This window comes from Chelonoidis abingdonii, chromosome 1 (assembly GCF_003597395.2).
Source record: "Chelonoidis abingdonii isolate Lonesome George chromosome 1, CheloAbing_2.0, whole genome shotgun sequence".
In the NCBI taxonomy this organism is placed as follows: Eukaryota; Metazoa; Chordata; order Testudines; family Testudinidae; genus Chelonoidis; species Chelonoidis abingdonii.
In genome coordinates, this window is record NC_133769.1 from 249,059,945 (window position 1) to 249,087,488 (window position 27,544).

Here is a 27,544-nt window from a genome sequence, read left to right on the forward strand (position 1 = left end):
TATAAGGATGATTTAGAATATTTTGCTAGTATTAATCTAGACTCATGAAAAACATTTACAGCCTAACGCACTGCAGAATGAAACAACCCAAATATTTGTATTTAGTGTGTTCCTAACAAATCCACAAAGGTTCTTTTAGATGTTGTTCACCAGATTATGGTTCATAAAACCACTGGCCATGTTGTGGGACATAGGTGGAGAGCATCAATTCAGCAGGAGCCCCAGGACAAGGCTCTGAGGAGAGTGCATATTGGAGCAGCAGCGGCACCACCCTTTGAAAAGCTGGACTGTGTTCCTCTTCATACCTGGACAGTGGAGGATCATGTCTTAACCCCGGCCTTCTTTCTTTCTGAAGAGCTGGGCCTTGTCTACACACAGTTGTGTACTGGTTTGATTAAATAGATTTAGATGAAGTGGTTCTGCTAAACCAGTGAAAATTCCTGTGTGGAGGCACATTTATTTTGGTTTATTTTGGACACTTCAGATTCAAACTTGCCTGTTTCAATTTAACTTAAGTCAGTAAAAAAATAAATTTGCAAGTCCTAATCAACTTAAGTTAAACTGGAAAAAAACATGGTCTAAACCTAAATAAGAACATCCACACCATAGCCTTCTGCATTGGTTTAACTAAACCAGTTTAAAGTAACTCCTAAAGTTAAACCAATGCACCAGCTGTATGTTTGAGGTCAGGTCTACACTACAAAGTTTTTGTGAGCATAGCTGTGTCAGGATGTGGGGACAAAAATCATACCCCTAACCAACATAACTTTCCCAGCAAAACTCCCCATATAGCCACAGCCTATACCAGCACAAGGAGTGCTTTTGCCAGTATAGCTTGTTATTTGTGGAGAAAGTTTAATTGTAGTGGCAAAAGAACTCCTTTTGCTGATATAAGCTGTGCTTCCACAACGGGGATGGCCTTTGTAATATTGACTAGCCCTGAGAGATTGTGGCTGAACCCCATGAAGGGACCAGGAGGGTAAAAGAAGGATCCTTACTTCTCTTTCTTTTTCCTGCCCACTCCATCCATCCATAGAGGGCCAGCCTCAGTCTAGCTCTGTGTATACCTATCTGAAAGGACTAGTAAACATACTAAATTCTAATGAATGATTAGATGGAGATTGACTAATCATAATGCTTGGTCTTATTTAGAGGTGTACATACTTTGGATGGACATGAGCAGGCCGCAAAACATTTCTAGCAACTTTCTGGTGTAATTCCCCCTGCACTCCTTTTTTTAAAAAAAAAGTTCATGGAGCTAAGTAAAGTTACTTTAAAATTCCAGATATGTGAATTTTAAAATAGCAGACTAATGCTCTATCCCACACACACTGCCAAAATTAGATTCCCCTCTGGGAAAAGAGAGTTTTAAAAAAAACCACAACAAGCAAAAAAGAGAAACCAACTTCCTCATTTTGTATCTTCTGTGCTGCAATGTAGTTCAGCTAAAAAAAAAGTCAGTTTTTAGTTTAAGCTTTCAGTGAAACATGTCTTTTTCAGAATTCCCAAACTTGACATATCATACTGTATTATATAGGCTTTTTGTTATGCAACGCAAAATGCTAACACATCAAGCCCATTCAAAACCACACTTCAAAGGCAGGCTTTTAATTTTCACCATGTCAGTAAAAGTAAAACCTTCCAAAGCAACACATGTATTTTTTAAAAGTTGAAACAGGGTGAAAAGCACACCATTTGTACTGCTGTACCATATCCTTTCAGGTAATGTTGTGTTCAGAGACACTTTCTCAGAAAATTGTTGATGTCTCTAATTATAAAAATATATTTCTAACAAGATGATATAGCAACGAGCAAGACAAAGTAAAACAGCAACAAATAGAACATCTTATTCAGTATAAAATTTAAAGTGAGTCCTTAGCAAGTGGAAAGATTATAAATCTGTTTACATTTAGAATTTTTTGTTAATATAATAGTTTAGGACTTTTTCACTCCTTCACTAACTTTACGTTGTTGTCTTGTGATTACTTTTGCAGTGGCAGGGGGAAGTTATGCAAATGATCAAAGAATAGTTCAGTTCCTGTGTGGTCGATGTGAAATGAGTTGATTATCTCATTCTGGTTTCCAGTGTGTAAGTGTCCACATCGCTATTCTTACTGTCAAGATTTATTGGCAGTCTCATTCCAGAGGCTAAGGATTTGAGTAGGTATAGGTCAAAATTTTCAAACCTGGGCATCTAACCCGAGGCTCCTAAATAAATGGTGTGTTTTTTTTTCAAAGGTACTGAGCACTTGGCATCTCCAGTTGACATAGGTCACATTTACTTTTCTGCTCAAATATGGGTTATGGGGCCTAACAAAGTATCCAGGGTTGAAAATCTTACTCACGGAGACTGACATACCCTTGTGTTCCTAAAGGTGGTTCCTTCAGCCCAGGGTCAAGGTGGAGGAGTAAAGCTAGGGGGAGGGGGAGAGGGAGGTGGATGTGTAATGCTACTGCGCATGTATATATCTGCTCTATGGAGAAATAGGAGACTTCATAATCCAGGAGGTCAGTTTGGCACCTCTACATTGCAGTTTTTCAGATGGAAAAATTAAACATTTCAGATCTGGGGAAAAAATGTTAAATTAATTTTCTGCTACGAAAGGAGTAAATTTTTAAATTTAAAGCATGTTTAGAGCAGGTTTTTTGGCCTTTTCTTTAAATTTTCCTGGTTGTTGCTGGTTTGAGCTGTCAACTCCAATGTTTCATGGCCGTTTTGCATCATTTAAATATGGCTTTCTTTAACAAAACCAAATGTCGTGGTTGTTACTCCTTAGTTGTAGATGCTAATTGCTTGCCTGTTGGGAAGGGGAAATCATTTTATAATATCTGTTACCAAATATGATATTTTCTTATCAAACACTGACCATTTTTGAATTCAGGACCAGAGTAAGGCTACGTCTACACTAGCACTTTTATTGGTGTAACTTATGTCTCTCAAGGGTATGAAAAGACCCCTCCTAAATGTCATAAGTTACATCGACAGAAGCGTTGGTATGCCCCAGCGCTATGTCGGTGGGAGACGGTCTCCCACCGAGATATCTACTGCTGCTCATTGGAGGTGGTTTAATTATGTCAACAGCAGATCTCTCTCCCGTCAGCAGAGTGGCTACATGAGTAATCTTACAGCAGCACAGCTGCATCGGTACGGTACTAGCATAGACATAGCCTAAGGCACTCTGGAGCCCTAGGAGCAGCATGACACACAGTTCCCCATGGCATTGTCCCTAGTGCCCCACCCCCATTCCATAGCCACACCCTCACATGGCAAGGGCTCCTCCCACTCCACAGAGGTAAACTCAGCAGCATGGGACCACCTCTATTTCACAACAGAGCCTCACAGGCTCCATTTCTCCTCCAAAAAGGTAGGGGAGGCAGCAGAGAGGTTATGTTTCTAAAGCATGGCTCGTGGGCTTGTCAACATTAACGCAACAAGGAACTTATGTTAATTAGTAAAACAGACACTTAGCTAGGTCCAGACAACAGCATCGCAGAAATGTTAACTTACCCAGAGTGGTTCTCAAGTTCCCCAACTCTCTCCTATGTAGTGTATGTCAACTACAGAGTTATTAATCGTAGATTTATTGTTAATCCTCCATCTCCCCTGCTCCTCCCTCAGCAGAGGTATCATAGAGGCACTTGGCTCTGGTATTATGAGAGGATGGGGTCTTCTTAATACTATGATAGCATCAGGAACACTAGTTCAGCAAATCTGTGATAACAGATGATGATAAAAAAAAATATGATTCCAGGCTAAGACTTTATGCCAGTTTCTGGTTTGGAGAGCATTGTTATTGCTTAGTTATATAACCTAGAAATTAGAGACTATAATGGAAAGACTGGCACAAATGTAACAGCGGTGTCATCACTAATGATATCCTGTAATAGTCAAATCTAATGCTCCATTTTCATTATCCATATTAGAACTGTTCTGTTTTCTCCAACAGCGAGAACTGGAATCTCGCAGAAACAGAGGCTCCCTGCAGGTTACAGATTTCACTGATTTGCAAAATAAGATTAGAATCAGCCTATAGAAACAATTCTTCTGTGTAATGTCGTGAGAGAAACTCTTTTTATCTAAATTGCATTTCTGAGATGGAAATGCAATAGGTACATCTAGCTTCACTATTCACATCTGGTATCCCATTAATCTCAGAATTTACTATTTATAACGGACATTTCCATCACCTGTCACTGCTTTGTGCTGTTGGGGCTCTGGAGTTCCATTTTAAAATTGTGCAGCAAAGAGAGAGCAAGAGAGCTGTCTGCTAGCACCAATGAAAGAGCCTATCTTACAATTTCCAAGAGAACTCATGTAAGATCAGAGAAACATAAATACATGGAAGAGTTGCACCCCTACCCTCTGACCGATCCTCTTCATGAGAGGGCAGAGACCCTTCTTCCTCCCTTTCTTCTCTCCTTCCCTTTCCTTTTGGTAGATCTTTGTGGGAGAGGAGAAAGTATGCCCAAAGTCTCCCCTCTTGCCAGCAGCTTGGTTTAAGAGATGAGGAGGAGGCTTAACAATGCACTTTCCCTGATTCCTGCTTTTCTTTTCTTTTCCTAGCAACAGTTCTACTCATGAGTAGTCTGAGCAGCCCTCACCCCTGACTGTTAGGGATATCTCTACACAGATTGCAGGAGCTTCCCTGTCCCAGTCAGCATATTCGAGTTAGCACTTTAAAAACAGCTGTGCAGGCATTGCTTTGAAGCTATGGCTCAGGGTGGAACTTAAGCCCTGAAGCCTACCCATCTCCCGAGGCTACAGAGTCTGAGCTGTCTGAAGTTATGTTTAGAGCTGCTAGTGTGAGCCCCACAAGCCCAAGTCTCTCGACCCAGGCTGGGAGGTTTGCTGCCACAGGCTGTGTAGATACACCCTAGGAGGCTGTGGTGACGGCAGCAGCAGCAGGCCCCTTTATTTTTGGAAGCTTTTTGGGGCCTTAGTGCTGTCAAATTAAAATTTTGTGCAAATTAAAATTAAAATACTGCATAACACACAGCATGTGAGATTTTAATTTAGCAATGTTGACAGCCAGCAGAAAGACTGGGAGAGGTGTTGAGCAACAGTATCAAGCAAAGGTGAGGAGAGCATGGACTACTGGGGAGTTATGAGGACATGAACAAGGTATGGAGGAATATCAGTGTATCCTCTTGGAGGGATTGTGAGGATGAAACTAGTAAGAGTTCATAAGGTAACAGCCCATGTTGCACACACAACTTTTTCAAACACTAAAGCTCTGGTCTCTGTTTTTATTCAAAGTTTGGGCTAATGTTTGGGTTGGTTCTTAAGTATAAACCAGTTAATCCATTCCACTGTCTGGCCTTTGGTAGCTATGGTGTCCACATTCTTAACCTTCAGTCAAGTTCTGGATCCATATTTGGGACGCTACTTCAACCATGAAATGCTCTTTTTCCTCGTAACTACCGCCTTACAGTGTTCGTCTCCTTTAGGTGCGAAGACAAGTGAGGAACAAATGGTGTGTGTTTAAACATGTATATCAGATCAGAAGCTGCCTGGAACCATTCACTGTAACAGAGCTGAACAGACACCGGGTAGCATCAAGCGTGGAACAGCTGTGGGCTATGACAATATGTCTCCAGAATTCCTAAAAAACCTTGGCCACCGTGCTTGGCTTTGACTTGTTAAATTCTTCTCCATGGTCATCAGTGAAAGGAGGCTACTGAAGATATGGCTCCCTGCAAAAGTCATTGGCCTCCTAAAGCCTGGAAAGGATCCAAGTCAAGCATCAAGCTATCGTCCCATATCTTTATTGTTGGTGTGCTTCAACGCACTGGAGCACCTACCTGTTCCTATAGCACATATTACCTGACGTGGAGAAAATTTTGAGCCCTAACCAAGCCAGCTTTTGCTGAGGCCATAGCACATATGATCAAGTACTCACGCTGACCACATTTGTTGAAAATGGCTTCCAGACAAACTTGAAAACAGGTGCTGTTTTCATTGATCTAACAGTGGCGTACAATACAGTATGGCACACTGAGCTGCTTGTGAAGGTATCACAGGTTCTGCTACCTGGGGTTACAGGCATCAAACTGTTCCTCCATGATAGGCAGTTCAGAGTCCATATGGGGGAGAAGATGAGTGCTTGAAGATGGCAGAGCAATGGGCTACCCCAGGACTCTGTGCTTTCGGCAACCCTGTTCAACTTTTACATCAATGACCTGCCAACAACAGAGTCATGAACGTTCATTTACGCAGGCGACATCTGTTGCGGTACCCAGGCCCAGACGTTCCACAGACTTGATGCCATCTTAAACCGAGACTTGACAAAGTTAGCTGACTACTGTAAGACTTGGCGCCTCCAGCCAAGTGTCATAAAAACAGTCTCCAGTTTGTTCCATCTTCATCATGCCAATGCAACCTGAGAACTGATCTGAATGGTCAGAAGATGAAGCATGAAGTAGAACTGGTCTGTCTAGGTGTGACCTTAGACCACCCACAGAGTTACCATGCCCACCTGAAGAAGACAGCAGCTAAAGTTAAGATGAGCAACAATCTTCTTAGCAAACTGGCAGGTTCTTCATGGGGTGCTCGTGCTTCAACTCTGCGAACGTCAGCTCTTTCCGCCTCATATTCGGTGGCGGATTACTGCACACCAGTATGGAGCCGATCGTCACACACAAACCTGGCAGATAAGCAGTTACATGCCACCATGCGTATCCTCTCCAGCGCCCTGCGTCTGACTCCACTCCCAGGACTCCCAGTTCTGAGCAATATTGCTCCTCCTCATATCAGACAAGAGGTTGCCACTGGCAAGTTACTGGAGAAACTACATGCCAACTCAAGCCTACCGCTACACAACGACCTTTTAAAACCACCAGCTGCACATTTGCCACCACATCGCCCATTATGGTCTCATCCGCCACACCAGGATGTTAGGGCGGAAACACTCTGGTGAGAGGAATGGATATATGTTATGATCCCCAACCAGTCCCTGGTCACTGACCCCACAATTTGCCTGCCTGGTTTTGACCTGCCCTATCACCAATGGTCCCTGTTGAACAGCTTCCGGTCTGGGCAAGATCTCTGTGCAACCAACCGGTATCACTGGGGCCTTCGTGACATCTCTTTGTTTAGCTGTAGCACAATACAGACAGTGTTGCACATTGTCCATGAATGCCTGCTGACTAGGTTCAGCAGTGGCCTAGAAGAACTGCATCACACCACTAAAGATGCCATCACTTGGCTAAATGACTATGCACACGCTAAATGAATAGAGGACTCACTACATCAAAGCGCTTCAGAAGCTCTTCACTAGCTCACTACTCTGGACTTGGTTATTAGAACATTGCTTATCCTCTCGTTTGCCATACAAAACAATAAGTTTGTGCTCAGCCATCTGTCCTGTTCACATCTCTCTGGCAGCTGTGTAATATTTAATGTTCTGCTCAAGACCTCACCAATGCATAGGAGTATATGAAAAAAATGCTTATAAACATTCTACGTGTGTCAGCTTCTTGGTTAGTAGATTGTCCCATGTCTGGCTAAGATCTTTTCACCAAATTGCTACTTAGGAATGGTAGAGTACTTCTCGGGAACATCAAATTTTCCTGCATATTGAATATTGCTCAGATCGCTCATAATATTTTCCATTAGGTCTGGCCCCAAGTCTTTTTGGCTTGTGAAACTATACATCCTTGTTCTCTTTCAACAAACATTGCCTGAAAAAGAATCTAGTCATAGTAGTAGTCAATGAGGAAAACAAAGCTGTTAAATTCTGATTTACAGTTTGGTCCTCCTCACCCCAAATACCATAGATCAAACTGCTTTTTTTTCCCTTGTGAACTAGCAGCATAGATAAATTCTGTTGCTAATGCTAATGTTGTTTAGACATTTTAAAATGATCACTACTTTAATATATAAACAAGTGCTAAGAGTGCAGTCTGCATGTTTTGGATAAATAACATCATTATGTAATTCAGACTGCACATTAATAAAATGCTAGATTAATTTTAGACAGTATATGAAGTAGCTTACTGTATAAGGCAGTAATAACGTGGGAAAATATATCAACACTAAATATGTTTTTGTTATTTTTGTGAACTTTTGAATTAGAGTTTTGACTACTTGCATATCTTCTCCCCTACTCCCCCCCAAAGAATCTTAAAGCCTCCATCACAGCTATTGTCCTTCAAGGAGAGGACTGAATTAACACCAATTAACACCAGATGCTCTGGCTAGTGGCCAGAAAAGTCACAGTTGTGTAATGTGAGATTATTTTCCCCCATCCCCATGTACAAGGGGTTGAGTACATTCCTCCAGTATCCTGCCAGCTCATGCCATTCTGGGGAGGGTCTGGACTAGGACCAGAAATCAAACTTGATTTTTTTATGTGGTAGAGTAGAGCAGACCAGACCACTGAATGAGAACATTTTAATAATAAATATACATCGTTATTTAACATAAAACTGTCTCACTTGGCAAGGCAATGGGCTTTGCTTCCTAAGATAAGACAGTTTAGAGGGTTGCCAGCAGTATCATGCTATGTCTGCACTTTGAGTGAGGGGTGTGATTCCCAGCTTGTATACACATACTTGCCCTTGGTCAATGTTGTCCCTGCCCATGCTGCCACAGCCAGGCTGCTGTTTATTCCTGAGCAACCTCGAGTATGTGCAGATAAGCTGCGAATCACATGCCTCAGTCAAAGTGTAGATGTAGCCTCTGAAGGGTTGACAGTGATCTGTAGGATGATCCTGTGGTTAAGGCACTGAACTGGGTCTTAGGAGAACTGAGTTCAATTTCTGGCTTTGCCTCAGACTTTCTGCAAGATCCTAGGTAAGTCATTTGATCCTTGTATGTTTTAGTTCCCCATCTGTAAAATGGGGATAATAATATTTCCTTTCTCCCAAGTCTTTTTAGGTTGTAAGCTCTTCAGAGTAGGATGGATTACAGCATCTAACACAATGGGACTCTGGTCTCAGCTGAGGGTATGTCGATGCTAACGTAACACCACTGCTGAGTACTATCATGAAGACTGATGTACGCTGCTGTAGGGACCCTAGACTTAAAATGTATTCAGGCTTCAATGAATCTGAACACATAAATTCCTTGCTAAACAACTTCTCCCTTTTTGTGATTAAATGGTTTTTTAAGGGTGGAAAATAAAATCCATTGGGAGAGGAAAAATACTAGGGATGGCTGATGGGGATTTTTTGCATGTGACTATGTAAATTTAACCTTATACAGTCAAAATACTTATTTGTACAGCCTAGGAATTACAATCTTTGATAGTAGACGGCAGTCTTCATTTGGCCTCATTCTCCTAGCAACACCTTCAGATTGTTGTTCTTATATAAGAATATAGACACAGTTGCCTCTCACTTGCTGATGTATTAGGACCAGCATAAAAAAGAGCAAAACTTTGATCAGCATGAAACCTTGTGTTAACTTTGGAACTTCTTTATATGCATCCAAAGCAACCTCATGCAGGCAGTATTAATGTATTTGCTCATTCATTTACAAAAAGGCAATTTCATGTCAAAACTGTCAGCATCTGTAATACAATACAGTGTATCTACACTTTCATTTCACAAGGAAAGGAAGAAGCCATCTGATTTATTTATGAGCTAAAGAGCTTTAGCAGTAAATCAGAATTGCTTACCTCAGACTATTACTGTAATTGGATTTTCTCCTATCTCGGATGCTAGCTGGTTAAAGGTTATAGTGGTATATTTTTAAGGAAATTGTAAGAGAACTCAAGTATGCAAGCCGCAGTGAAAGGTAGAATTTTAGTTCCAAAAAGGAGTCATATAGAAAAATTATACACCAGGCAGGACAAAACAAATATGCTTTGTGGTGCTGATGTGGAAGTCTGCTAATATTACTTCTTTCAGATCTTGACAGGATCTTTGTTTAGATAGACTTTGTTCTTGATGTAAAATGGATTTTTTTTAAAGCTGTTGGCTTTGTTGGCAGGTGTTCCTGGAGGAAGGAAATATAGTCCATAAACTTGCAATTTCTGTAAAACTTAATGTTGCTACACAGCTTTGGAACCATACTCTGCTGAGTTCAGCAGCCATGAAGAGATTTCATTTGATTAACTTGGCCTTTGGTGTTAAGTGTCTCTAGGATTTCCTGAGAGACGTTTATCAAAGGAATTAAGACTCTTTTTTAAGAGTATTGAATGAAAATGTATGCTCAATAAACTAAAGCGTGCTCAAAAGTGACATCATTGTGTAGTATAATGAAAGGTAAAATCTTTCCCTACCCAGCCTAAATATTGTTTGTCCCTCCGTTTACACAGAAGGTATGTCTACACTAAGATAAAAAACCTGCGGCGCTAAGTCTCAGAGCCAGGTCAACTGACTCGGGCACAGAGCTTAGGCTGCAGGGCTATAAAATTGCAGTGTCGATGTTTGGGCTCAGGCTCTGAGACCCATCCCCCAAATCTGAACATCTTCACTGTAATTTTATAGCCCCACTACCCAAGGCCCACAAGCCCAAATCAGCTGACCCAGACCAGTTGCAGCTGTACCATGGGTCTTTTATCACTCTATTAGATGTACCCCTATACTTTAAAATGGTGTGACACTAACCCTTCATGTAATACGCAGCTAGGACAATAATGTGTCTTACTGAAATATCTTGAGTGATTTTCATATGTTGCTGGGTTGGTGTATGTGAGAGGGATTAACTCAGTTTTCTCCTATGCATATTTTTTTACGGTGAATGATGCTGGATTGACAGTCTGGTGGACCCGTTTTTCTAATTATCCACCCACTGGGATTATATGGGCAGTGCAAGATTTCCAGCCTGCTCCCTATAAAGTGCCTGAGGGTACGTCTACACTACGGGATTATTCCGATTTTACATAAACCGGTTTTATAAAACAGATTGTATAAAGTTGAGTGCACGCAGCCACACTAAGCACATTAATCTTCGCGAGTGTTGTCATGGCCGAGGCTAGCGTCCATTTTCCGGAGCGTTGCACTTGTGGCGTAAGCTATTCGTAGCTACATAGTTCCGCGACTCCCCTGCCCACTAGAAATCCTGAGGGTTGAGAGCCACAGTGGCTGATGGGCGCAAAATCTGTGTCCAGCGGGTGGTCTGGGTCTAATGTCGTCAGTCTTTCACTGTCCTCCGGAGAAAGCAACTTGGCACCAGAAGATCATTTCGGTGCCCTTTCCAGATCCCTGGCAGTGCCATTAGCCACCGCAACACATGGGACCCAGAATTCAGCTTTTTTTTTTCCGAGGTCACCGTATATGTGTACTCGTGATGCTCAGAGCCGCAACCCAGATCCGCGCGCCGTGCGCTCGCGACCTAAGCACATAGCAAGCAGACATTCATGTGCTTTGCAGATAGCAGAGGGTCATCAGAATGATATCAAGTACGTATCTGTCTGTCTTGCTGTGCCGCTGATGTACAATTGGTGCGAATAAGATCGAACTGATGTTGGTCGTGCAATCTTCGTGCTACTGTCTGCTGCTATCCCCCATGGTGATTGTCAACCGCGCTGAGGATTCGGCCGGGGGCGGCAAGGCAAACTGGATATGGACTCCGCCGCTCATCCCTCTTTATGGTTCGTCAACAATACGAATCAGTCCTGCCTACAATATGGGGGCATAGTGGCTAGAGCTACCATGTATCAGAGAACAGCACAGCTGCCCATGCAAAAATTCCCGCAGAAAATGAATACGAGACTACATGACCATACTCCACGGGGGTGCACCCTGCACAACCCCACCCGTCTGACTCCACCCTCCGTCCCCAACCCTACCCTGGGGCTAGCCCGTGGCAGTCGCCCCCCATCTTCGTGTCATGACGTTAAAACGAATGCATGAATAAGAAACAGAGACTTGGTTAATAAAAGTGATTAGAGGAGAGCGCAACCGACTCCAAACTGCTATCGATAGTCACAGGCACCGCCATAACGCATGTGCGGAGAGGCAAGCCAGCATGCTGCTGCTATGATAAGTCCGCAGTACAGAACTTTTCTTTACAACCGGGAAGGAGGGCCGATGGACACATCAGCCCCACCGTTGCATGATGAAGTAGGGATTAACCTCCAGCCGTACTCTGTACCCTCCTACGGAATTGTGGACCAGGAATCACTATCCTAGTTATATTACTCACAGGTAGCCCCCACCGCGACCCTCACTGAGCAAGCAGGAGCACTCATGGCTGATGTGATGATGGATACAGTCATATTGTACCATCTGCTACCAGGGAGGGAGAGGAGCGGATACTGCTCTTCTCTGTGCAGCATCATTGTCACACCAGCATTCAGTAACAAATAAGGGTGACATTGAAAAAGTCAAGAAATGATTTCTTTCCTTTCCTTTCCACGTGGTGGGGGGAGGGAGTAAATTGACGAACATATACCCTGAACCCACGTGGACAATGTGTTTGAACCTAAGGCACTGGGAGCTCAGCCAAGAATGCAAATAGTTTTCGGAGCCTGCTGTGGACTGTGGAAAGCTGGAGTCCTCAGTACCCACTCCTCCTCCATGACAGTCCATTTGATTTTTTTGGCTTTCCGTTACGCTTGTCACGCAACACTGTGTAGCCTAGAGATTTTTTCAACGCTTTGGCCAATCCGTCTTCTGTAACGGAGCTCTGAATAGACCAGATTTGCTATCCTCCATACAGCGATCAGATCCAGATCTCCTGTACGGTCCTGCTGAAGCTCTTTTGATTGGGACTGACATCGCCACCCGTGCTGATCAGAGCCTCCACCGCTGGCAAACAGGAAATGTAATCAAAAGTTGCGGGGCTTTTCCTATTTACCTGGCCACTGCATCCCGAGTTGAGATGCTGTCCAGAGTGGTCAGAGTGTGCACTGTGGGATACCGCCCGAAGAGGCCAATATCCGTTCTGATTGTGCGGCACAAGAACCCTAATCCGATATGGGTAATACAACTCGTTAGTGCTATCCTTCGTTGGGGAAGGATACAGAAACCGATTTAAAGAGCCCTTTATATCGATATAAAGGGCCTCGTAATGTGGACAGGTGCGCAGTTAAATTGGTTTAACGCTGCTAAAATCAGTTTAAACACGTAGTGTAGACCAAGTCTTAGTCTGACCTGGAGGGACGTCACCTAGTCTCCACTCATGCACTCTGCTGACTGGTGATTAAGGCATATAATGGGAAGTTCCCAGATAGTGCTAGTTGCCAAGGTAGTGTGTTTGTGGTGTGAACCCTTGAATGCTGGAAGTAGGAATGAGACTACTCTGAGACAGGGGACAACTGAGGTGTTTGGAAGCAGACCTCAGACTTCATGGTTTGAAGACTTTTAAGAGTATTCTCACTGGTGAACTCTCATTTCTGTCTGAAAAGTTGTCTATGCCACTCAGAAAGTGGTTAAAGGGAGTAATAGAGGAACACATGGCCAAAGGGTTGAATGAGTAATTTATGCAGTATTTTCATCTTATGTTGGCCTGGAATCTTGAGATCTGAATACTTCCATTGACTTCAGAAAACAATGTTTTTTTAAAAAATATTTAAATATAATACATAGTTATTTTAAGTAATTAAGCACCTGAGTAGCTCCTCTGAAGTGGTGTAAAATTAAGTAAATGCTCGAGTGGATTGGAACCTAAATTTGTCCAACAGGACAAACTCTTCAATTATGTTTTCACAACATTCAGAGGGTATTTTATAACGTGGGGTTAAGACATTTTTCCACAATATCACACTCCATTACTTCCTTCTGGACGAATATTACGATGATTCTACTGATATGACAGAGAAGGCAAGAACCCAGATTTAACTGTTAGATTCCAGGTGAATGTGAGAGGCTGGCACTTTTACTCATAAACTGACCAATTTGATGTACAAGTCATTGATTCACAATAACTATGGAACCTAATAATGCTCTTTTACAGTCACTTTTCATAATGAACTACACTTAAAAAATTCAAAAGCCCAATCTGTTTGAGATAACACTAACGATTCTCCTCAGCCTGTATATTTTGGCTATCTGGCTCCCAATATGTGCTCAAATTACCTATTGTGTCTTAGGTTCTTTGATGCTTGCTTTACAAGGATATGTGGACTAGCGCTCTTCCTGGCAGCTCACAATTACCCATTGTTCATGTTACTTGTTTGTTTTTCTTGATTGGAAGTTGAATTCTGTATACAAATGTGACTCTCTCTGTCACCTGATTCTGTGGCCGTCTGAGATGCACTATAGTCCTCCACCCCATCTTCTCAGCCTTGCTTCTTCTCTTGTTTCTCACAAATGTAACAAAGTCATAGGCGGGCATTTTGAAAATCTCACAAGGCACTTACTCTACATCTTTAGACATCTACGTGTTTTTGAAAAATCTAGCCCTTGGTGACAAGAAAAAGTCCATTCATTCACTACTTATAGTCAATTATAGCCTAATAAATAATTTCCTTTGTTTAAGAAATCAGTTAGTTTTAAATGCAAAATGTGTTTTGTTAAACTTTTTGCCCTTGTATATGATACATTTAAGGTAGTTTTATTTAACTGATAAAGTATGGGTGGGGGAGTTGGACAATAATTATTTAATGACAGATGTTGAGATTCAAAAAGTTAAAGCTTTATAACCATTAAAACACAAATTATCACTATCATATGTGACTATATCACAAAGTAAATATCCCTAAATCAAACTCTAATAAGTTGTCAAGCAGCATTTTTCTTATTTTGCCTATATGTAAATTGTTATTGTTATCGGTAGAAATAGGTTTTCATTGGAACGGTGAAATTTACGTTTACTGATATATACCGATAAAAATCTATTCTTTCAAGCCCATGTAAATGCTGTATTTGGTTGTAAATCAATACGTTATAATGGATTGGCAACCAATGAGAATGAACTTTTTCTTTAGGAAAATAAATAAAAACTACAAATGCAAAACAAAGTTAAAATAAATTATTTAAATCAAGCTGCCTGCTGATTTAAATTATCGAGATAGGGTATTTAAATCACTTTGATTTAACTCAATCCACCCTGTGTTTAATACCTCATCCACAGGAAGCATCTCATTTCATTAATGAAATGAAATAATTGCTCTATGGTAGACCATTTTGTCTTCAACACTGTAGCCTGTTAGCTATTGGTAAATGTCCAATGACCAACTTCAGCCTCATTAGCCAGAGTATCAAGTAGAGTTTTGAGTGCTAATTAGGAGAAATAAAGAATCCTATTGTAGGTGTCTAATTACTCTATTGGATTAATATATCTGAGTTAGTATAAAGTAATTAAGAAATATTGCTTATATTTCAGAAAGTTCAAATTAACGTTTTCCTAATTCACAATATATTGATTTATAGTGTTCCAGACTTGTAGTTGCTTTGTTTAAATTTGAAGTATTTGAAACCTAGTAATGATACTTTGAATGTTTCCAGCCTACTCATACAAATTTGGTCTTTCCTTTCCAACGCAAAACACATGTGCTCCTCAGTCTGACTTTTTGTTTATTTCATGCCTTTGAGACTTGTGTTCTTTTACTTTGGAGGGTGGTAAATGATCCTTTTAAGGGGAGACTTTCAAAAGCACCCAAGGAATTTTGAAGCACAGGTCTCATTGATTTTCAGTGACACATTTTGATTGAGGTGCTTTTAAAAAACCCACCCATAATATCTTATGGATGTTGTGTAAAAACCCCCCAAACAATTATGCTTATAAATGAAACGTTTAATGAAAAGATTAAATATTTAACACTTTTATGATTCCAGGACTCTGAATTTGACCCCTTGAAGTTCACCAGTGTCATTGAATGTGAGAAGCCAAACAACGACTTAAGTAGATTTCGAGGTTACATGTGAGTATTTCATATAATTACCTTCAGTCTGCAGCCCCTCCTCTATAAGACACAGTTGACTTCCAGGCTCTCCTCTTCTGGTCCCCTGCCTCATTCCCTACACTGCTTCCAACTTCTGAAACAAATGGGTCAGGAATCCTACAGAAAACAGCCTCCTTCACTATACAGTCCTGATTCATCCCCAGAGCTGGACCATCTTGTGCACTTACAGAGGTACCAGATCTACAGGAAAAAATAGTATGTGATCATGTAATTCAAGACTGTATCACAATGCATACACACAAGAGAGCTGAATTAAGGTTGCACAGGCAACTTTAATTCTGGCATTTCTTAACTTTGGAATGCTTTATCTTGCTTATCAAGAGTAACTGCTGCAATTGTTCTCTTTTGTAAGGTGCACTGTTCATTGACTACTCTAGGTCTTGGGGCAGTCATTCAAAACTCCTGCCTCTCCGTTCAGATTGAGTTAGAAGTCTCTCACTTCCATTCCTGAAGATGAATTTGTCAGTATTGGTCAGCTAACGCCATGGCTATAAACACTTGAAGCAGGGAAATAATAGATAAAAGACTCTTCCCAACTCCCCCAACTCCCCCAAGGAGCAAAAGAAGCCCACCTGGAAAGGAGGTGGGGAGGAATCAGTTGCACATTATTTTTGTAAAATTGTCTCTGGCTGATTTTTCTTTTTAAATGGTTCTCATGGAGGAAACTCAGAAGCAGAAATGATATTTCTCCACTCACATTAATGTTTTCTTCCTGTCTTACAAGAATATGAAGAAAGTTGTCTTAGTTTTAATGGTGTTGGCTTAGGAAACATTGTCCTGGAATAATTTTGCATTCTTTAATCTGTAGTCAGCTACAATATGAGAGACTTCTTTACGTAAATCTTTGTCTAAACTTCAGTTAAAAACAATAAAAAAGAAAATAATTCTGTTCAGTGGACAGTGATGTATTCCTGTGTCTCTTATTAGCAGTGATGAGCACTGTTAATAAACTAGATGAATAGTACGAAAACTGAAAAAAAGTCTTTTTATCGATATTACCTTCCATCTCACAAACTTATTTTTGTCATTCCCCCCGCCCTTAGATTTCATAAACTGTTTATCCACATTAGCTTTAAAGAGTATGAGTTCAGGATGGCCACTCCTTCATATATTATTTGAAACATTATAAAGATTATCAATGCCATGGAACAGATTTTCAGCTTGTGCAAATCAGCATAGCTCCTTTGCAGCTACATCAGTTTAGACCAGCTGAGAATGTGGCCCTGTACTAGTCGCACAAGACATACATTTCATGTAAAGATGAGAGCTGGTATTATTTACTTATTGTTTGGTTTTCAGTCTGAGTATTTTTTATACAATACAGTTTTGGGGGGTGGGTTCCTCTCTAGTTTTCCTTTGTGGTGAGGGCCTTCTTGCCTTTGGCCTCTGTTTGTCTGCAGCCTTTCCTAGCAGGTTATGCCAAAACCCCAAGGATTAAAGCCCTGCCAGACCTGCCACAGGTCTTTTTGCTGAGGGCTTGTCTACATTACCCGCTGGATCGATGGGCAGCGATTGATCCAGCGGCAGTTGATTTATCGCATCTAGTATAGATGCTATAAATCGATCGCGGCGCTCTCTTCCGTCGACTCCAGTACTCCACCGAAGCGAGAAGCGGAAGCGGAGTCGACGGAGGAGCGTCAGCTGTCGACTTACCACAGTGAAGACACCATGGTAAGTAGATCTAAGTATGTCGACTTCAGTTACATTATCCATGTTATTCATGTAGCTGAAGTTATGTAATTTAGATTGCTCCCCACCCCCAGTGTAGACCAGGAGGGCATCCCACATCCTATGGCAATATAAGGCTCACTCCAGCTTCAAAAGCACATCTAGGAAGCTGAAAGAAGACAGAAACTGCTCCCCATAGAGCACACCCCATAGAGTGCTCTCGGGGACCTCTGGGATCCTGTTCACCCCCTGTACCTCGGGTTCAGCCACTCAGAGCACTCCAGTGACTTTCTCATCTCCAGCTCTGGTAAACCAGGACCATGGTGCAACTTCAGGCACTCAGACTTAACTTAAAGACCCCACTCCCCTGAGAGACAGTCCAAGAGGAGTGAAAAGTCACCATCAAGACCAAAGAGCAAAGAAACCTCGCATCCCAGTGCAAGCACTGCTGAGGCTTCTAGATACCAAGACTCCAGTCTAGTAAGCTGCATGCCAGAAAGTCATCACTCATCTTTTAAAACACTAACAATTCTGCATGCAGCAGCACATTCAGAAACAAGTAAGCTGACTTGTTCCCTAGCAGAATGCCAAAATATTACCAATACTGGTGGTCAGTACACTGTATGCAGACCAGCATATTAGTCGGCACAATGAGCCATAAAAAGTACAGTAAAATACATTGAGGCAGGCCTGGCCCCCAGCTTTCTCAATGTTGCAAATGTGACGCATTACTGAAGCTGGCCTTTTTACTCACAGTCATAAACTGCACTGAACATATCCAATGCATGTTGAGGTGGCAAGCAAATGGTCTATTCCACTCAACAATTGATTTAATAATGGCCACGATTTCTGCGCTTCTGTGGATCCCAAACTCATTTCCTCATTCCCCCCACTCTTTAAATAGTTCTTGTCCTGCTTCTAATGTTGTGAGAAGAATAAAGTAAAAAGAAAAAAATCAAAAACTCAGCATAAGCATAGCCAAACCATATACAGTATTGCTAACTGCAAGCATTCAAAAACCATGACTCGAGCCCCAGAAATTATGAAATTTGCCTAAAAATACTGAGATTTTGTTTTAAAAATACATGGGGGCTGTATGTGCTTTCTGGTTTTACAGCTTTGCTCTGGAGCTATCTGGGCTAGAATTATTTTTAAATTTTAAATAAAAGCTGAAAGCCTCACATAATCACATGACTCCAGAAGCCTGGGGCTTTAAGAAACACCAATTATAGTGAGAGTTGGTAATCTTGTGTATGTATAATAGAGTGGTGTTAACTCATAACATACAAATGTATCGAAAACCATAGTGCAAATCATCAAATAAATAAATGTAAAGCTAGTGATAGGGGGACATGCAAAAATTAGAAGTGCATTTCAGAATAAAATTTCAATGTCTCTCTTTCTTTGTGGCCTGCTGCAATCAACCTTCCCCAACAGGCCCTGCCACACATCTTCCTCTGAGCAAATCCCCATCCCCTTTATCTGTTGTTTCATCACCTTGCATGGAATAAACTGGTAGTCTGCTACTCCCTCTCCTCTCTGTTGTTTTCAAAGAGAAGACCACTGCCACCACTCCCAAAGTCAGCATGGTCTCTGGTGGAGGAGGTGCTTAGTAGTGTTCCCCTACATACAACATCTGGGAATCTGCTTAAAAGGCTTCTGAGGCAAGCAGACCCACATATGCCCTGGTGAGTAATTGCTAGGGAAAGCTCAAGTTTCAAGCCAATGGAAAAGTAAGAGATGCCATGATTTTCCTATGTATTTTTTTCTTTTGGATGAATTAGAAGGAGCGCACACTATCTGGACACACTCTCTGGTAAATAAGTCAAACTGACTTGTGCTAATCCTCCTGACTGCAAGAGTTAGGCTCGGCAAGTCAAAGATTCACAAAACACACGAAGGGTATGTCTTCACTACTTGCCAGATTGGCGGGCAGTGATTGATCCAGCGGGGATTGATTTATTGCATCTAGTCTAGACGTGATAAATTGACCCCCAAGCACTCGCCCATCAACTCCTGTACTCCAGCGCCGCGAGAGGCGCAAGCAGAGTCGACAGGGAAGCAACAGCAGTTGACTCGCCATGGTGAAGACACCACGGTAAGTCGATCTAAGTACATTGACTTCAGCTACATTATTAATGTAGCTGAAGTTGCATAACTTAGATTGATCCCCCCCCCCCAGTGTAGACAAGGGCTAAGTGACTTCATCCATTTGACTTCTACCATGTAATCAATTCCAGTTCAAAATTAGAAATACACTAGTAAAACTGCTTGAAGTATTCAGACATCCAGATAACACAAATCCGTCCCTGCTCAGTTTAGAAATCTTTGTCAATACAAACAGTTTTGTAAAAAAAAGGAAAAAAAGCAACAATAAACACGGCACATTTTTGAAATATTTCATATTTTAAAAACAGACAAATTCAGGGAGATTTTAATTTCACATTGAACGCTTCATCTGCTGATAGCAGCAGGAATCACAGGTAGGCAGATATTTTACAGGATTGCTGAATATTTGTTAATATCTCTTCAGCTATTAAAAAAGTAATGACAACCCCACAATTTATTTTTCAGGATATCTGAAAAGCATGGGGTTAGAGTCTGAGGAAGCATTTTCTACCTTTTTTTTTTGTTAATTGATACAGTATTGATACATCACCCTATTGATCCAACTCTCGCAAATAGGAAACAAGACAAACAAACAGGAAAGGGCAGAAGTTAGTTGGAGACAGGCTCATTTTCAATGTACTCTGTTAAACAAGACTTTTTCTGTGCAAATACCTTCTCGATTATCTATTGAAACAATAATTAAATGCAGCTATTGTAGCCATTTCTCATAATAGATATGTACATGCTCAGTGGGTGTTTATATGCCACATATTTTGGGATGATGTCCATGTGAGAAATTGCAGAGCCATGAGACAAATTGTATTTATCAGGCACCTTTGACCATCTCACCTACACTCTACTCACTAATCCATTTTCTTGCAGTCTAGCTCTAACATTCCAAATTTCTGAGCAGCTTCAAAAAGTCACCATTTAAAAAAAAAATACTCCCAGAGAAAAGTTTCCTTCTTTCCCTTGAAAATCATAGTGGAATGAGTCCCAGGAGGGGAAAATTCAGTGCTGAACCAGTGCCAGGTTAAAGGTTCAACCCCGCAGAGACAGAAATGGAAGCTCAGCCATCTCCCCAGTGGACCCACAGCATTTGTGTATAGCCTGGGACAACTAGTTATCAGACCTGTCTAATTTACAGAGCGCTGGTTTTGAAAATTTTCTGTGCGCATCCCCGAGTTTGTAATTTTCTTTCCTTAAATTTCCATGTCCAAATAGCTCATCATTTTTCTATATACCTAATTAGTGACTCATTTGTAGGATGGGGCAGGGTAAAGTGGAGGAAAATAAATTGGTTTTATTTCCCCTAACTCCTCTCTCCCATAGCTTAGTTTCCTCCATGCCAGTTTCTAAGAGTATGTAGAACACCAGTGGATGAGTGTGATTTACTCTGTTATGTACAAATGAAAATTAGTAGCAAATGCTATTTGTTTAGTGATGGGGGAAAAGTTGCCATAGGATTCTTCAACTTTTCCTCCTTAAGCTTTTGAGGGAAGGCCCAGTCAATGAATGAAAGAAAATAGATTTGGGTCTTGAGCATCCACAGAGCAGTTCGAAATGCTGCACTATTGTGGAGTAGGCACAGATTGTGTTCTGTCAGAATTCAGTGTTTTATCTGAGCTAAATGAATAAGAACACATTGGGCATGAGGTGAGCAAGAGCTGCTGAGTGCAACTGAAATATTTTAATAACAAGACAAGTATGCTTGAGATTCCCTTATATTACTTTCCTGTGCTGGTAGCATGTTATAACTAGGGCCCTCCCAAATTCATTGAATCCTAGAAGATTAGGGTTGGAAGAGACCTCAGGAATTCATCTAGTCCAACCCCCTGCTCAAAACAAGACCAACCCCAACTAAATCATCCCAGCCAGGGCTTTGTCAAGCTGGGCCTTAAAAATCTCTAAAGGATGGAGATTCCACACACACCCCCCCGCAGGTAACCCATTCCAGTGCTTCACCGCCCTCCAAGTGAGAGAGTTTTTCCTAATATCCAGCCTAGACCTCCCCCACTGCAACTTGAGACCATTGCTCCTTGTTCTGTCATCTGCCACCCCTGAGAACAGCCTAGCTCCATTCTCTTTGGAACCCCCTTTCAGGTAGTTAAAGACTGCTATCAAATCCCCCCTCACTCTTCTCTTCTGCAGACTAAATAAGCCCAGTTCCCTCACCCTCTCCTCATAAGTCATGTGCCCCAGCCCCCTCATGATTTTTGTTGCCCTCCACTGGACTCTCTCCAAATTGTCCACATCCTTTCTGTAGTGGGGGGCCCAAAACTGGGCACAGTACTCCAGATGTGTCCTCACCAGTACTGAATAGAAGAGAATAATGACGTCCCTCGATCTGCTGGCAATGCTCCTACTAATGCGAACTGCAGACACTGTTGGCTGCGGGCAGCCATACCTGCAGACAGTCAGTGTAAACAAACAGTCTCGTGGCCCGCCAGCGGATTGCCATGATGGGCCGCAGGTTGCCCACCACTGCCCTATACTATACAGATTTCATGGGGGAAACCAACATTTCTCAAATTGGGGGTCCTGACCCAAAAGGGAGTTGCAGGGGGGTCACAAGGTTATTTTAGGGGAGTTGGCATATTGCCACCCTTATTTCTACAGTGCCTTCAGAGCTAGGCAGCTGGAGAGTGGTGACTGTTGGCCGGGTGCCCAGCTCTGAAGGCAGCAGCCTGCCAGCAGCAGTGCAGAAGTAAGAGTGACAACACCATACCATGTCACCCTTACTTCTGTGCTGCTGCTGGCGGCAGCTCTACCTTCAGAGCTGGGCTCCAGGCCAGCAGCCGCCGCTCTCCAGCTGTCTACCTCTGAAAGCAGCTAACCTCCAGCAACAGCACCCCCCACAATGACCTTGCGATACCCACCCCCCACAACTCCTTTTTGGATCAGGACCCCTACAATTACAACACCATGAAATTTCAGATTTAAATACCTGAAATCATGACATTTACAATTTTTAAAATCCTATGACCATGAAATTGACCAAACTGGACCCTGAATTTGGTAGGGCCCTACTTATAACTGTATACACAATTTGATAGTGAACAGTATATATATCGCAGTCCGCTGTCATTAACAGTCATCTATAAAGAACATGTGTGGGATATAAAATCATAAACCAGAGCTATTACTTCTCCAGTAGATTTGTGAAAATCAAGTCAACTTATTGACAGGTAAGATAACTACCATTTGGAGACTTTACTGGAAACTTAAGCTAACATCCTAGTAATTCACAAGTCAAGCTGCAGGAGGATTTGGTCTTAAAAAGAAGAGAAGGCATAGTACTCAGAATAGGATTACTGCAGTTCCATTGTGAATAATATTCTTTCTAGATTGTATAAATCTTTTATACATCCCAAATACTCAGACTTCCAAGCTGGCAGTGAATGACTGCTGCTTATTGTGCTGAGCACAAACTTAGGAAGTCAATGATCAAGGGATGGGACAGTGATGAGAGCAGACAAAAGCAGAATGTTGGTAACTCTGAAATCAATAAAATGAAAATGTGTTGTGCTGTCTTAGAACTGCTGAGGGGAATTCTCTACTAGACTGGCAGAAACCTTTTATGCTTCAAAGTTGCAAACTCGGGGTAATCTCACCAGTTCCTTTTCCTTCTCTCCTTAGTTCTGGTTTCTTGCCAGATATAATCACTGCTGTATCTATAACCTATCTTAATTCCGCGCCTTCCCACTGGTAAAACACTTGGCAATACTATGGCTCTTTCTGTCACCTGGTCATCTAAGTCAGATTGCAAACTCTTTGAGGCAGGGAGTGTGTTTTCTTTTTTTCTGTGTAATGCTTTATGCACACACTGAGGGCCAGTCAAATGAGCAGCCCCTTATTCTGAGACTAGTCTCAGTGTTTTCACAGATTAAGTGTTGCCAATTCTGTGATTTTACTGATAGTCTCATGATATTTGGTGTGGTTTTTAAAGCTACAGCTCCTAAAGGCATGTGATAAGGTTAGAATTTCAGCATTTGTTTTTAAAAAGCATAAGTTTCTAGCACTCAAGGTTGTAAAGAAAAGCATGAACACATGACCCAAGTGCATCTTAAAGGCTCATAAACCAAAGACAAATAAAAAGAACCCAATTTTTTTAATGAAAAAAATCTTGACATTTTAGCCAATTTCATGATTTTGGGGGGCCTGCTTCATGGTGTTTTTTTTTTTTTAAATGCTCAGGATTTGCAATGCATGGTGTTAAACTGTACCATACTTAAGGGTGGCAAAATCTACTATATAAAATAACATATATAGAAAAATAAACATAAAAATAAAATTGGATGCTGCAGCAACAACAGTTAGATATCTTTATTCTAGTGCATTCAGTTCCTCAACATTTCTCTTTATTTATTATCTCTGCATTCCAATTTGTTTTGAAAAATTAAGAATTCTACTTCCAGTGCTGTTTATATGAATGCACAGTAGTTAAAATATTTCCAATTTTCCTTCGCCATATGCTCTGCAGCATTAAGATACTGGAGTCTGTTATGTGGAATTTCATTCATACACAGCAGGTCTATAAAAGTTATTTGACTTTTCTTCCCCCCTTTTCCCCCTTAGCAATGTTCTAGTGCTACTGATGTAAGAAGTTAATTTTTTATTCTTAATATTTCCCTTGTGGCAATCCATTCTCCCAGGCATTTTCCCCTGTTTCTCTGACATAATTGCAGATTTTGTCAGTACATAAATAACAAACAGTAAGTACTCGGCTAGGATAGATGTTACTTCGTTTACTAAGAGTTTTTCATATATCCTGATGCCCCACTCTTTTGTCTGTTTGGCTTCAGTGGTCAGGCAGTTGTTTATAGAGGCTGATATTATTACCACTTAGTGGTTAATTTGAAATATCTTAGACTTCTTATATTTACTTGGATAAAAAGAACATCCAGATTTCCACATATCCCACACTGTGGAGAAAATTCAATGAAAACAACAGACTGTTTGGGATTGCTGAAGGTTCAGCTGTGCATAGAAATGCAGAGGTAGAAAATTTCCTGATTTCTGTGCAGGTCATTGCAGAGAAGAAAAGAGTGTTCTCTGAAGAACTTTTTTTCATTTTCTCTTTGGTGGTGATGTTGTTGCATGATATTGGATTATTTACTCTCCATCTACTGGAAATGTTTACTGTTTTGCAATTAAGCTTTTCTCGAGCTCATTGTATGCTTTTACAAAAGGATTTGGGAATTGGAAACATCTGAAGCAACTTTCAGACATGAGAGGGGTACAGAACACTGAACCTATGTGCTAACTTGGTTAAAACTTTAAAAAATCACTATCTGGTAGGGTTGATTCTGCTATGGCACACCAATTTAATTCAGAACAGCCGTACTGAAGAGACATTTTTCAGTGTGTGGTGATAGTTACAAAGTTTAAGTATTTATGGGCTTGTCTTCCAGGGTCAGGATGAAGTATTAGGATCCAAAAGCTATGGAAGAGATTTGGGGATTTTTGAGCTAATATTAGTTTGATCCATGTCTGGCTGACCACTTTGCTAAATTTGGACAGAAGGAGAAAGCCATCCTACCTGTCTTCAACTGTAGGTGACAAATTCATTGAATTGATGGGAAAGAAAATTAAAAACACCATAGTAAGAGAATTGCAGCAAGCCAAGTATTTCTCTGTAATTGTTGATTCACCACCTGATGTTGCACTTGTAGACCAGCTCACATTCATTTTCTGATTTATCGTTCAGAGGGCCAAATAATTGGGTTTCAGCCACTTGAGAACCACACGGGCAAATCTGGCTGAAGCTGTGCTGTCTAACGGCTGTGGGCAATTCTATGATAATGCTAGTGATGTGACTGATCGTTCCAATAGTCTATGGGCCTATCTGTCACGGAAAATCTACCAAAAGACTATGTGCCGTGTGCTGCACATTCCCTAAATGTAATTTGAGTCAGCAGTGTTAACAATTGCTCAGATACACATATTGATAGAAAACTATTTTCCACAATCTAAATGCTGACACGAGCCAGAGATTATTGATTCTCAGCTGTTCAACTGAAGAAGAGCTCTGTGTTGTTTAAAAGCTTGTCTCTTTCACCAGCAGAAGTTGGTGCAATAACCAATTATCTGACCCACCTCTGCTCCCCTTTAGTGAACTCATTATCTTTTTTTCTCTGTCAGTGCTTGCATGGAATAACTAGGATATTTAATGTCTAAATTCACATACAGTATCAAGCCAGCAGTGGGAACCTGTTAGCTGTGAATTTTTAATTTTTAGCTAAACACGTAATTCTTAATGTCTGGCTATGGGGCTTGTGTTGTTCCTGTATGCTGTTAATTCTTTAAATGACATGTTTTAATCATCTTAGGAAAGTTTAAGTATTTTATAACCAGGTGGGGCTTCAGGATATTCTGTGGATAGAACCCCAAGAATTCTTAATTTGATCCTGTTTAGCAGGCAGTAAGGAGATCAGAGTGAGAGGGCCAAAGAGAGTAAGGGTGAGTAGGCTGTGGAGAGAATGGAGAAGAGCAAGACAAAAGGGATCACAGAGTTCCCAGAGACAGAATTGGGCCAAAAAGGCCCAGGGAATTCAAGAGATTGAGAATTGGAAAAGGGAAAAGAAAAATTCACTGGTTAGAAAATAGAAAAAAACCAGAGACACATGGGATACTTATAAAAATATTTTGTAGAATTCTTCAAAAATAATCTTTATACTACTCTAAATGCAAAATTCAACTCAGAAATACAGCCACAACTAGAACCTCCATACTTATAAAGTACATGCCATTTCTTCTTTGAAGAGCAGTCAGTAAGAAATATGTAGCGCAGTCATCTTGCTCTCACTCATGCACGTATATCCTTCCCCTTCACTTCCCTTTCATTGGACCCAAATATATCCTCCATCGAATATCTGTGGTGTCAAGACTGCTTGTGAATCCCAGAGTCCTTTGTCCTTAGGCCAGTGTATGGGCAGCTGACTATTGAAGCTTTGGGGATAATCCGCAGATTTGTTTTACTCAGTGGGGATGTGATTCAGTAACTGAAAGTTTTGATTCTTTGTGTCGAGTTCTGTTGTTAAATCTTTTGCAGTGTACATTCAAGTGGGAAAAGGGATGGACTATATAAAGACAACCTTTTGTTGCGTGGATGTACTGTTAGGAACACAGAAGAGGTTGCAGGGATAGTAATCTATGCAGGTAAAAGACAGCTTTTCTCTTTTACTTTACATGTTCACTTGATAGTTTCCTTAGACTGTCAACAAATGTCTATATTGTTTAATGTAATTGCTTCTGCAGGGCACGAGACCAAAGCTTTGTTAAATAACAGTGGACCACGTTACAAGCGCAGTAAGCTTGAAAGACAGATGAATATTGACATTCTTTGGTGTGTCCTCATACTTATAGTCATGTGTCTATTTTCAACCATCGGTAAGTCCTCTTTACAAATAAAAGTTAAGTCGACCAAACTCTATCCTAAGAGTCACATGCTTTGCTTTAAAAATTTAAAAATGTATATCTTCTGTCTCTTGATTCATGTAGCTACTTCCTTTTCTATGTAAAGTTTGATGGGTTTTTTTGTAGGAAACTTCAGCTTTGTACATAAGCTCATCCAAATAGTAATCTTTTAATAACCATCAACTGCATACCATTACTAGACCAAATCAGACAAATATTGGGTCAGGCTCTGCCACCTTCAGTAGCAATAAGTAGTGCCCTACTTCAAAAGTAGTACCTTTGAAATCAATTGATCATGACTAAGGGTAGCAGAATTTGGCACATACTTAGTTGACAAGGTAATATATGAACACAGAGTAAACATAACTAGCACAATACCATTCACCTAGCTCTGTTAGATGAAAACAGGGACTCGTAATATACAATATTAACTTACCATACTTAAGTATCCAAACATATAATATTAAAAAATATTTAAAGGCCAAATTCAAAGGACAAGTCAAAGAAAAGACTACCATTGACTTCAATGGAATTGTTACTGGCACCGAAAA

General features: G+C 41.0%; 1 protein-coding gene and 1 long non-coding RNA gene across 2 annotated transcripts in view; one reads left to right on the forward strand and one right to left on the reverse strand.

Annotated features, from left to right (window-relative positions):
* The window catches only part of LOC116839547 (uncharacterized), a 62,859-nt gene extending 58,359 nt beyond the window's left edge, over positions 1-4,500 (reverse strand). The window contains exon 1 of the long non-coding RNA XR_004377172.2: positions 4,361-4,500. This is a non-coding gene — a long non-coding RNA (uncharacterized LOC116839547). The remainder of the gene's footprint in view (positions 1-4,360) is intronic.
* ATP10A (ATPase phospholipid transporting 10A (putative)) overlaps positions 1-27,544 on the forward strand; it is a 166,007-nt gene that overhangs the window by 69,303 nt on the left and 69,160 nt on the right. The window contains exons 3-5 of the mRNA XM_032805580.2: positions 15,670-15,755; positions 26,629-26,735; positions 26,835-26,966. Coding sequence (XP_032661471.1) covers positions 15,670-15,755; positions 26,629-26,735; positions 26,835-26,966 — 325 coding nt within the window. The remainder of the gene's footprint in view (positions 1-15,669; positions 15,756-26,628; positions 26,736-26,834; positions 26,967-27,544) is intronic.